This window comes from Urocitellus parryii, chromosome 9, assembly GCF_045843805.1.
Source record: "Urocitellus parryii isolate mUroPar1 chromosome 9, mUroPar1.hap1, whole genome shotgun sequence".
In the NCBI taxonomy this organism is placed as follows: Eukaryota; Metazoa; Chordata; class Mammalia; order Rodentia; family Sciuridae; genus Urocitellus; species Urocitellus parryii.
This window is the reverse complement of record NC_135539.1, coordinates 15,766,611-15,779,075: the sequence shown is the minus strand read 5'-3', so window position 1 is coordinate 15,779,075 and position 12,465 is coordinate 15,766,611. Positions and strand designations below refer to the sequence as shown.

At 46.6% G+C, this 12,465-nt stretch overlaps 1 protein-coding gene across 1 annotated transcript in view; it reads right to left on the bottom strand.

The window, feature by feature from the left end:
* Nucleotides 1–1,094: 1,094 nt before the first annotated feature.
* Hs3st2 (heparan sulfate-glucosamine 3-sulfotransferase 2) overlaps nucleotides 1,095–12,465 on the bottom strand; it is an 81,519-nt gene continuing 70,148 nt past the window's right edge. The window contains exon 2 of the mRNA XM_026392170.2: nucleotides 1,095–1,713. Coding sequence (XP_026247955.2) covers nucleotides 1,095–1,713 — 619 coding nt within the window. The remainder of the gene's footprint in view (nucleotides 1,714–12,465) is intronic.

The window sequence follows — 12,465 nt, the reverse complement described above, 5'->3', positions numbered from 1 at the left end:
TGTTGAAGAGGCATTCACTGAGTGGTAACTGAAGCCGGGTAGGGTGGCTAGAAGAGGTGGGTCATTAGGGGCACGTCCTGGGGGTATATATTTTGCATCTGGCAAGTGGATTGTCATGTGAGCTGCTTCCCTCTGCCACACTCTTCTGCCATGATGTTCTGCCTCACTTCAAGTCCCGAGGGGGCTCAGTCTATGGACTGAGACCTCTGAAACCATGGGCCCCCAAATAAATTTTCCCTCCTCTAAAATTGTTCTCGTCAGGTCTTTCAGTCACAGCAGCAAAAAGCTGCAGCCCGTCCTCAGGCCCAGCTGCACCTGGTGTTGGGAGGAGCTGAATGAATGAATGGGTGTGTCGAGAAGAACTCAGCCTCAAGGACACAAGAGAGCCATATTTATTTCACATGGACAAGCATGATTCCATCGCATGCTGAACATGAACGCTCGCGTGAGGAAAGTACCCGTAACAGCAAAATTATGTGCTTTTTTTTTTTGTCCACAGGGAGCAAGGAGTCACAGAGTAGTTTTCAAAGACAGTGTCCTTCCAGAACAGTGGAGACCACACAGGCATTTGTTTGAAATCACTGGCTTATTTCATCATCAAAGGGTCTATCTCTCAGGAGGGGCCGGATGGATGCTTCTGGCTTTACCATCTCTGGTTGAGCTCCTAAGACGGTGTCCCATCCCACCACCAAGGGATGCTCAGGGAAATTGAGCTCAGAGGGAAGATACATGCCACTTGGAATTCACAAGCCCCACTCCCGGGTAGACAGGGACGGGGACCCACGGCTGTGTTCATAGCAACAGAACCATCACCACTTATGATATTTGTTATCCTTGGGAGAGCCACGCTTCTTGATAGCAGAACTGCTCAAGGCCTCTCTCTGATCGGCGGGAGGGAGAATGATTCTGGAACTGAATGGGTGTGCCAGGAGCAGTAAGAGCCAGGGACAGGACCCTCTTGTGGTCCTGGACTGCAGCTGGACATCCTGGTTCCAAGATGGGATGGGAGCCTGTGGGTTGGAAAGAGGAGGATGAGTCTCATGGAACTTCATGGAAGAGGCCATCGGGGAAACCCTTGCCTGTGGGTGGGTGACTTATTCCCATCGGAAGTCCTGCCCGACCGTTTCATAGAATTTGATATTGTAAGGTCTATAAAATTCCCGGAGCTGGTCGATCACTTCGGGATCGATCTGTACATGAGTTCTCCCTTTGGATTTGCCCAGGCATCGAGGCAGGAGGTTCGATTCGGTTTTTTTCAAGCAAGGGAACCCTTTGGTCTTGTTGAAGTAGAAGTGTCTGTCGGTGATGAAGCGCTTGATGCCCAGGAAGTCCTGCACCCGCCCCATCTCGCCCGCGGGGTCGGTGATGAGCCGCTCGCCGCTGACGAAGTGGATCTGGGCCAGCGGGAAGTAGCGCAGCCAGCTCTCCAGGTGCAGCACGTACATGCCGATGCGGATGGCGTTCCAGGACACGTCCACCAGGCCCAGGCTGCGGTTGCGGAAGGACAGGCCCTCGAAGGTGGGGATGTCGGGCTTCTTGGACAGCGTCTGGGTGTAATCCGAGATGGCGCGCGTCACGGGGTTGCGCACCACCACGATCAGCTTGGTGTCTCTGGACATGTTGAAGATCCGCCGAGGGGCCTCTTGAGTGACAAAGTAGCTGGGCGTCTTCTCCAGCGTGATCTGGGTCTCCAGGGTCCTAGGCATCAGGCTCCTGGTTGGGGGGGGGGGTGGAGAGAAGGGGGACACATGGTCAGACAGGGTTCCCCTGGTGGGATGAGTGGGGGGCGCAGGCACCGCCCCATCAGCTGCCTCTGCCCAGTGGTCAGTTGGGCCCTCTCCTCTCTGTTACCTTTGAGGTTCTCACCTGGTGAGGAACCCACCAGAATTCTTGATTTATTTTAAACAAAACAAAACAAAAAGTCTTTAACTGGCTTGCTTTAAGACTGGCATTAACCTGGCATGGTGCGCACGTGGGTCATCCCAGAGACTTGGGAGGCTGAGGCAGGAGGATCGCAAGTTCAAGGCCAGCCTCAGCAATTTAGCAAGGCCCTAAGCAACTCAAGGAGACCCTGTCTCTAAATAAAATGCAAATAGGGCTGGGGATGTCGTTCAGGGGTTGAGTGCCCCCTGAGTTCAATGTGTGCACACACACATTCACAGAAGACTGGAAATAATTTAAACAGACATCAATGTGGGTTAAACAAATTATGGAATAGCCAATTAACAGAGTCAGGCAGCTCTGTATTTTGCAGGGAGAGGCACTCAGGACTGAATATGGGGTTCTGCTCATGCTAGGTGAGTGCTTTGCCACTGAGTTACATTCCCAGCTCTGCACATGCTTATAGGGAGGATTTCCAACATACAACAGAACAACTCTCTGTAATCTGTGGGTTCTCCATCTCTGGATTCAACCAATCGCAGATAGAAAATATTTCAGGGAAACTGCATCTGTACTCAAAATGCACAGATTTCTTATTATTCCTTATATAAAGCATAATAATCATCATTTACATAGCATTTACACTGTATTAGGTATCATAAGCATTCTGGAGATGCTTTAAAGTATACGAGAGGATGTGTATAGGTTATAAGCAAATTCTACACCGTTTTGTATAATGAGCTTCTGTGGATTTTAGTAATCCCTGGGGGTCCTGGAACCTTTTTTCCCAAGGATCGACTTGATAGTTTCTAATGATGACAGGCAGGATACAGCATGTTTATCTCTGGAAGGATACACAAGAAACTGGTAAAGATAAGTTGCTCCAAGGGAGGGAAGATGAGGTGGGTGTAGAACTAGGAAATCAGGGATAAATGTGAATTGCTTTTGATTGTATAATCTTTTACATTGCTTGAAATTTTTAATGCATTTATTACATATTCAAAAATACAAAGTAAGTCACTGAATGTTGTTCTGGCAAAGATTTTTTTTTTAACAAATACATTAAGAAAATCTTTTTCTGGATTAAAAAAAAAAAAAGCTTGGTTTGCAGGGATAGCAACTGTTACAGAAATGAGGTCTGGCATCTTCCTCTGTCAAAAACATCTGAAATACATCCTTCGTGTGGACTGGAAGAAGCACAGAACTCCAGGTGGGTTGGGACCTCAGTCAGAGTCAGGTAACACAACCCCTCTCTCTCCCTGTTTTAATTTCCTGGCTCTGCTTGAGATGTTAGGGGCTATAGGTAGGGGATCTGAAGTCTCCTTCCCAGGTGTGCTTTCAGACCTTGATGGAGGTGGAAGGGTCTGAGGACAGGTGGATAGGTAAGCCCCCCTGCATATGCTTTTCTCTGAGACTAGCAGAAGAGGTTCAGGATGGGTACAAATAGAGGTCAGGTTTAAGATTCCAGAGAGGAAGATTGAAAGAGTTGAAATGTGACAGCTTATACCTTTCTAGTGTAACAGGAGACTCGCTGGACATTAAGGGTGGTGACAGGAGTAGGGTAGAGGGTTAATTATGAGAATCTGGAACATTTACTATGAAAGATGATTGGGTGGCAAGGGCCAAGGGAATCCTGTAAAGACAAATTTAAGATTATTTGGCAGTACCGAAGATTCAGTTAAAACTAGAATTGATAAACATACACAGGATGTGCTTGTAAGGGTCAGCAATCTTGTCCACGCTGGTTGACAACCCAGGGACAAAAAAATGGGAAGGATGAGAGATTGCACTGGTGCACTGTTAAGGGACTGGGACAGCAAGTCACACAAGGAATTCATGGTGGTGATGACGCTATTGAAATGATTGTTGATTGAATCCAGGGCAGGAATGGAGGAAAGTGAAGTAGAAAGGGTCATAGATGACTTTGAGGATAAGACATTTAATGAGTTTGAGACTGTGGTACATGTGGAAAGAATCAAGGTTGTAATGTGTGGTTTTTGTGTGGGTGCCGTAAGAAATAACCGTAAACTGGGCAACAGAACGCCACGTAAATTGATTCCTTAGTAATTCTGGAGGCCAGAGGTCTGCAGCCAAGTTGTTAGCAGGGGCTGGTTCTTCTAGAAGCTCTGAAGGAGAGACAGCTTTAATGCTCCTAACTTTAATGCATTTGTGAAAACTAGCTTCTGGTGGCTGCTGGTGGCAATAGATAAATTACTCCACACTCTGCGTTTGCCCAGGTGGCCCTCTTTCCTGTGTGTCTCCTCTCCTCTCTCCCACTTTCTTCTCTCAAGAGGACGCTCATGGTTGGATTTGAGTCTCACCCTAATCCCCGCCGATCTCATCTGCAGGTCCTTAACTTAATTACATCTGCATAGACCCCTTTCCCAAATAAGTTCATCCTCACTGGTCTACCTCAGTGGACATATTCTTTTGGAGGGTCACCATGCAACCTATAACATAACCCTGTGAAATTCCAGAGTTAACCCTTCAGAGTCATGAACATTTCAGTGACAAGATCCAGGTGTGGCCATTAATAAGCGTTGCTAAAGGGAAGAGAAAATGGAGACATTTGGTGTAGAGGTGGAACAGGAACTGGGAGGCCAGGTGGAGATGATGATAGAAACTAGGAATCAGAAGACCAGGAGCCAGGGACCTCTATGCCCAAGGAGTGGAACATCAATGGACATCCTGGGGGTTGGGAAACCACAGTGTTAGGAGTGAGAGGAGGAGGAGGATTGCAGAAGGTGTTTTTCCGTCTGCCTTCACTTTGGACCATCTGAGTTAAAAAAAAAAAAAAAAAGTACCCACGCCCAAGTGTTTTGAATCAATTTGTCTTAAGACAGAGCCCAGTCAATTTTATTGGGAAAAAAGACAAAACTCCTCATGCGGTTGTTATGTGCAGCCAGGATGATAAAAATCCTAGTTTGAGGGCAAAACACAACCTTGGGAAATAAGTAGCCACTGGGAACCCACCCATTAGTCCCTTGAGCTTTCAGATTCATCATGCAAGGCTGATGCAAGTGATGCTTTGCTTCTAGGCCCAAGGCCGAAAGTTTTAATAGTGCTATTAAAGTGAAGCATGCACATTTCTTTTTAAAAGGTATTTATGAGAAAACAATCACAAATGAAGTTGATTGGAATTCTTTGGATTTTTTTAAGGATTCTGGCTATATTACTTGATGGCCTTGGTACACTTTATAAATACATATATTTATATATTTTATACATTTATTTATATATTTAAATATATAAATATATATACATATATATATATTTACACCCAGAGATAGATTAGATAGCAGGCATTTAAACTCTAAGAACTTTCTAAACCCTGTGGGGGTGATAGAACGGTCTCCCCAACACAAAGTTGCTGACTTTGCAGGCCGTTAAACAGATTTCTTTGCAATATCCTCAAATACACACACACACACACACACAAACACACAAAAAAAATCCAAGAAAAGACTCGTGGGTGCAGCACTTCCTGAGCTTATTCGACCACGGAGCTATGAATGTTTGCCAGGAGCGTGAGTGAACATCTTTCTTTGTCACCAGTTTGGAAAATTCAGATCCATTCCCATGATCTCCAGAGTAGCAAGTCATTCCGTCCCAGGCCGGCCACCAAGGTGAAGTTCCACGGTTCTGATTCCTAAGGGGCACCTCAGTTGCAAAACCAAATAACAAATACAAAAGTGTAAGAACAGGACTGCAACAATTTTGTAGTGGACACGCAGAAGCCAAAGGTCTGCTGTGTGCAGCAAAGAACCATCCCATCAAGAACCCTTGAATATTTAGTTCTCCATAGGTCATCGGACTAGCACACTGAGGCCCGTTGGTGACAGTGTGCCAGAAGATTCTGTGTGCACATCCCTGCTCTGTGCACACTGAGGGGGGTGATGCACCCTGCCTGGAGGTTCATTCTCCTTACGTTGCAGATTAAATTTTGCTTCCTAGTTCCTCGCACCTGGTGAGCAGCTGAACTTTTCTCTCACCCCAACCTTCTTAAGTTTCTGCCTCTTTTCTTGTCTCTGAATTACTGGAAGAATAGTTTAGCGCCCACTGTTTGGACTTACCTCCCATCTGTTGTTTTAACTTGCTCAGCCACAATTTTCCCTACATCTGGCCACAGCCCCCAGAGTTTTCTTGGAGGAACCCCCACTCCTACTTTGGACAATCTCTTGGTGGGCTGAAGAGTGGGTGCACCATGGAAGTGAGGCCAAGAAATGCCAGTTGTGTCATAGAGACTAAAAATGTGTCCTAGACTGAAAAAAATGGAGCTCTTTCAGCCAAACACAGGGCCCTGGAAGAGATTCCCCATCAGTGTCTGATGCCGAATCCCTACTGGTCTTTGGGTTCCTGCCCTTTCCTCCAGACTTTGTGAGGTACTACACAAGCTTTCAATGTCTTCTTATTACTTTAAGTCCGAATTGGTTTCTGTAGCTTATACCCTTCTCTTTTACAATCTGCCTTCTTCTCCTTTGAGGAAACTAGACTCACTCCTCTCGATTATAACCTCCATGAAGACAGGGCAGGCTGGATCTTATTTGCAGCTTTATCTCTAGAGTGAACCACAACGGCCCCTAAGGCGGAGTCCTTAAATCTAGAGTTCTAACAATCTTCCTCCATGATTCTGGTGATCAGAGGTCTCTGTCTCTATATATACATTTATTTATTTTTTTTTGTACCAGGGTTTGAACCCAGGTGCATCTAACAACTGAGTCACATCATCCCCAGTCCTTTTTAAAAATATTTTATTTAGAGACAAGGTCTTGCTGAGTTGCTCAAGGCCTCCTTGAATGGCTGAGGCTGACTTTGAGCTTGCAATCCTCCTGCCTCAGCCTCCCAAGCTATTGGGATTACAGGCGTGTGCTGCCGCACTAGATTTATGCTTCTTTTTCTATCAACAGATCATGACCAACTTAGATCTATTGCTCATTCATGTTTGCCTTCCTAGGACATTTGCCCAGCATACCACAGGTGCTCAGTGAATGGATCCAAGATCCAGGGTCAGATTAGGGACCTGCTGGTCTAGGACACCCAGCTCTTGCGTAGCTTTCTGGCCTTGGGAGAAGGAAGGTTTGGCAGGTGGTCCTGGAGGGAGTCACTTTTGTTACGTTCAAGGTTTTATCGTGGCTACAGTTTCTCTGATTCACAGAGAGGAATCCAAGCTCTGGCTTCCACGACAACCTCCAAATGAGGAGCTCGGAGCACATTTCCTTCCACTCCTGTTTTACCGTCTGCACGCTGTCCCTCGCCCGAGGCTCTGCCGTGTGGCTAGGGCCACTTGAGGAGCTTCTGGAGAAATGCAAATGCCTGGGTCCCAAGCCAGACTAATTAAATCAGAAACTCTGGGCACAGGGCCCAGGAACCGATGATTTGAAAGCTCCCCAGATGATTCTGGTGGGCTAAGAACCGCTGGTGTGGACCATGTGTTCCTTTAGCCACTTGTTCTTTAAGATGCTTTGCACAGTGATCATCTCAGGTGAGCTCCATGCTTTATCCTCTAAAGGGGAAAAAAAAATAGCAGACTTCCTGGGGTATCTACTAGAAAAAGACCCAAATACTCTCATCCATCTGAGGCTCTCTGGAAACTCTCTTTGTTTTTTTTTTAAACCTGTATTCACCCACCCAGTGGAGCAGAGACAACTCCTTCGGCCCCTGCTGTCCACACAAGGGATGTCCTGTGCGTGTGTGGAAACTGTCTGAGCAGGCCATTGTCAGAAACTTCCAGAACTGGCATGCCTCGGATGATTATTGATGGGATTCTCTGGAAGATTTCATGTCCTGCTCCATGTGTGAAAGTCCCAGCCGCCTGAGGGACCTGGGTGATTTATTAGCTCCTAACTGGGCGACCAGTCTCCTTGAAAATCACTGTGGTCTCCAGAGGGATAATTAGGAGGAGGAGAAGAGGAGAAAGTCTGTATTGCGAGGAAGTGGATCTTAAATGTAAACCCGCTAGACTCCCACGAGCCGAGCTGAGAGCCAGGCAGGCACCTGCGGCCATTCATTCTTATCTAGTTAAGCATAGACCTGAGTCCCCTGCCACGAAACCGCTTCCTTCCAGGTCCACAGCCCCAAATCCTTACTCTTATATGACCCAGAAGTAAAACACTAAATCCAGGTTAAAAGCCACCAGTCATTTGTCATGGGTCACATGATGTTGTCCTGGATGGAGATTTCTGTGGTCCCTTTGATCCTGCCCATGGCTCACGTGGTTCAGTCTGAGCTTCCCCCAAAGACTATTTTTTTCATACTTAGGGACCTTTGACATGTTGTACCATTTGCTTAAAGTCCTCCTTAATGTCCAGCAAAAGTTTTTCTCTCTGGCTCATCACAGTCAACCAGGAACCCTTCTCAGACTGTGCCCTTATTATCGCTGCCCCCCACCCCAGCCCAGGAGAGTTGGGCATCACCCCTTTGCAATTCCACGGTACCCACTGAAGATTTCACCCCTTTGGCACATTAAATGAGTCTGTCAGCCCCCTAGACTGTAAGGTCCCTGAGGGCAGGGATAACGGATGTCACATCTCTACATCAGCAACGCCTCATCCTGGGTTTGATAGGCATTCGTGGATTCTTTCATCAGGAAAGCAAGTGTTTAGCACCTACTATATGCCAGGGATACACAGATAAGTGAAGTGCAGTCTCTTGGCTCATGGGGATAACAGCTTTGTGGACCAACTGCAGCTGGAAGAGATGAGGTGCCCTTCTTCCATGGGAGGGGCTGCACCTGCACTCAGCTCCCACAGTTACCCACAGCTTCCTCCCCCTGGCAGGAGAGTCTATGTCTGAGCCTGGTTTCCTATAGGTCCCTACACCAACTCTTGTAAACAGCTGGTGCCTGAACCCAATCAATAAGCAAGCGACCATTTGCGTATCCCCTGCTGATAAGGCTACTCTTATCCTTGTCCTGTAGGAAAGGGTATTGATGGAGGTTTGGGGGCAGATTTTCTTCCCCGGGCCATATACCCTCAGCTGCTGGCGGCCCTTATTGGGTTTCTCTGTGTAATTGTGAAAAGACAGGATGACCTGTCTCCCTGACTCTCCTGTTGTGACTCTTGGCTTGCAAAGATCCCCAGTCGAACCAGTTCTTTCACCCATACCTTTTGCATCGTCGAATTTGAGGCCTGCTGTGGGACAGGTAGACACTGCGTGATGCATCCGGACAGAGGACGGTGGAATATCTTAATGGACGGTTATGCCTTTAAGATTTAGAATCAAAGATGCCTTTCTGCTGACGTCCTGTCACTTGCTGGCCATAAGAAATGGGATCGGAGCAGACATCGGCCATACACATGGTCAGGTGCCATAAACCCAGGACATAAAGAAGCTAATAGCTAGCGTTCCTTGTGCAGTGACGAGGCCATATGCTGTGCTAAGCTCTGGGTATGAATCATCTCCCTCCAACTTCACAATAACCCTACCAAGCAAGCTCTCGCTGTTCCTGTTTTGGGGCTCAGGAAACTAGGACACAGAGAGCTACAGTAAATCACCAAAGCAACACAGTCAGTTGCAGAATCCGGATTCAAGTGTGACTCCGGCACTTGAAGAAAACGTGAGAGTATAAAAAAATTAATCTTGGCACCAGGACGGCCTTTCGAGGCATGAGGCGAAAACATGAAGGAAAAGATTGAAAAGGGAGGCTACATTTAAAAAAAAAAAAGGTAAGTCTCTGGAATGGAAAATTACCATAAATCAAATAAAAGGAAGACCACTAATTGGAAAAAATATTTGTAGTATTTACACTAGAGATGCAGAGGGATGATTTCTTATTTTTATCTCTATATGTGTATATTTATTTGTATTTTTCAGACTTCTTGCAAATCGATCAATAAAAGAGAACCAGCCAGAATAGGAACACAGGCCGAAAGGAAAGAATTGGTAGAACAAGCCGCAAATGGAAAATAAACATAATGAGAAAATTTTAATATTGTACTTCATGTCTTTTGACATTATTCAATATGTCTGAAAATTTAAAGAAATGCAAACTAAAAGCACGATGAGATCATATCATTCACCTCTAAGGCTGGAAAATACACTTAAAAAGAAAAACTTTTAACAGTTCTAATTTTAGCAAGAGTGTAAAGAACCAACACTCTCCTAATATCTGTAGGAGTGTGAGTCGATGCAGGTCTCGGAGGGTGAGGAGAGTGTCCATCAATATGCACAGTGAACACATCCCTGATCCAGCAAGCCCACCTCGAGGAGAAGTTCATCTGTACCAGTGCAAAAATGTCCACCTACAAGGATGTTTGGTGCAGCATCTGCTGAAGCGATGGAGGCAGCAACCAAAGATATCTGCTCCTCCCTTCACAGTGTGGTTCCAGAGATGGCTGTCAGCCCAAGGCTAGGTTCCTCAAGTTCTCCTGCACCCGAGTGGGGGCCCTGGCTTGCTCCTCCCATCTCCTAGTACTAAGGATTGAACCCCGAGGCGCTCTACTGCTGGGCTACATCCTTAGCCCTTTTTGCTTTTTATTTTGAGACAAGAGTCTCATTAAGTTGCCCAGGATGGTCTTGACCTCGCGATCCTCCTGCTTCAGCCTCTGAATCTTTGGGTTTACACGTGTGCACCCCCATGCCTGGCCTGGGACGGGTTCTTGACAAAGACAGTGAATAGAATTGCAGTGTACTACAACCAGGCCAAGGTGGTGACCAAATAGGTGTGTCCTCTTGGTTGTCTCTTCTGATCCACTAACTGAGTCCAGAGGACTCGACAGCCCTAGAATGGGACGTATCCAAAAAGTAGCAGGGGAACGGGAGACCTCCTACCACTTAGGAAACAGACTCCCTGGACTATGTTGAGCAAGACAAAAATTGTTCCTTGAGAGTTTGTTGTTGTTGTTATAGCAGCTAGCATGAACCTGACTCTCAAAATATTGTTCATAATTTTAAAAAAAGATTTTAAAATACCCATGTGGCATTAGTAGGAGTCTGATGAGGTCATATAGTACTTTATTATGTGGCTGTTATAAAATGAGGTGGGTCTACATAAATATGGACACAGAAAGGAGTCCAGGATGCATTCTAAAGTGAATAAAGCAAGTTGCGCTTGGGTTACTATGTCCTTATTTGCATACAAAATATACACACAGATGCGGATGTGTATAGGCATAAGCCTCTCTAACAGAATACAAAATAAATCCTTAACAGTGAACGACCTTGGGGGATCTGAGATGGATTGCAGTGTAAAATGGGACTTCATCTTCACCTTTACCTTTCTGAGCTCATTGGATTTTTTTTCCCCCACTCTTTGTGGTGAACATGTATTCTTTGTCATTCAAAACACACTAGCTAATGGAAAGCTATTTTAAAACAATTCCATTGGTACTATTTAGGAAGAAGAGGGCCTATGGCGAGGAGTGAGGAGAGGAAACGTCTTTGGCGTGGCCGAGGTGTGAGTGGGCAGCAAGGACAGGCAGGCCGAGGGTGCATAGCTCCTTTCTCTAGAACCTGGCTCAGAAGAAGAGAGGCAGGTGATCGTGGGTGTGGAATGAATGTTTCAGCAGCTGCCTGTATAGCTCTGCTAAGTTTCCAGGCAACTGGACCTCAATTTCTCGGGCTCCATCTATGACTGACCATAGAGATACTAGATGCAAGTCCGATATCCCTCCCTTTCTTTGTCTGGCCTCCTATCTGCCTCCCTTCCCTGGGAGTGGATTCCTGAAACCAAGCGCTTATCACACTTTAAAGGTGCATTTGCATCATTGGGGGCAGGAGGTCTGATCCTGTAGGTCTCAGAGAGGAGCCCGAGGTCCTGCATTCCTCCACGGTAGAGCTGACCTGCTGGTCCTTGCTGTTGGAGCAGCAAGGTATTAAGGCAGCTCTGGCGCTACAAGCACAAATTCTGTATTGGACGCATATTTATTGTGTGCCTTGGAAATGGCTCACGGATGATGGGCAAGGGATCGTGGAAATGCTTTGAATTCTGAAAACCTGGATTCCAGTTGCTTCCTTTCCACTTCCTGGCCTCCTGAGGACCCTTCAGCTTCCTGACCTGCAACCCCTGGGGTGAGGTAATGCAGAGGTCCCTGTCTGTTGTAGGCCTAAGCTGAATAAGCAGGCGAGAGTCCCTGGTAAACCAGGAAGCACGGTCCCCTCCACAAATGGGGCTCCTCTTTCTCTCCTTGATTTCCCGGCTTTAGCTCAAGTCTTTTCATTTTCAAGAAGCGCATGGTCCGACCTCCACCACCACTTGCTACAGACCTGTAAGTCTCCTGTTCTGCCAGCCAATGTCCTTGACCCAGAGCTCGGTGGCTCTGCTTCCTCCCTCATGTTCTCAATTTGTCACTCAGATTCCTGTCCCATCCGGCTCTGAGGTGGCTCTCAATGAACACACCCCTAAATGCCAATTCCACCTTTGGTTGGTCTCCTTTGGCTTTTCTGTGGCATCTGGGATGTTTGCCCACTCCATACTCCTCCTCCTCCTTTTTTTTTTTTTTTTTTGGTACAGGGTTTGAACTCAGGGACACTCAACCATGGAGCCACATCCCCACCCCTTTTTGTATTATATTTACAGACAGGCTCTGTCTGTGTTGCTAGGCACCTCAGTAAATTGCTGAGGCTGGCTTTGAACTCATGATCCTC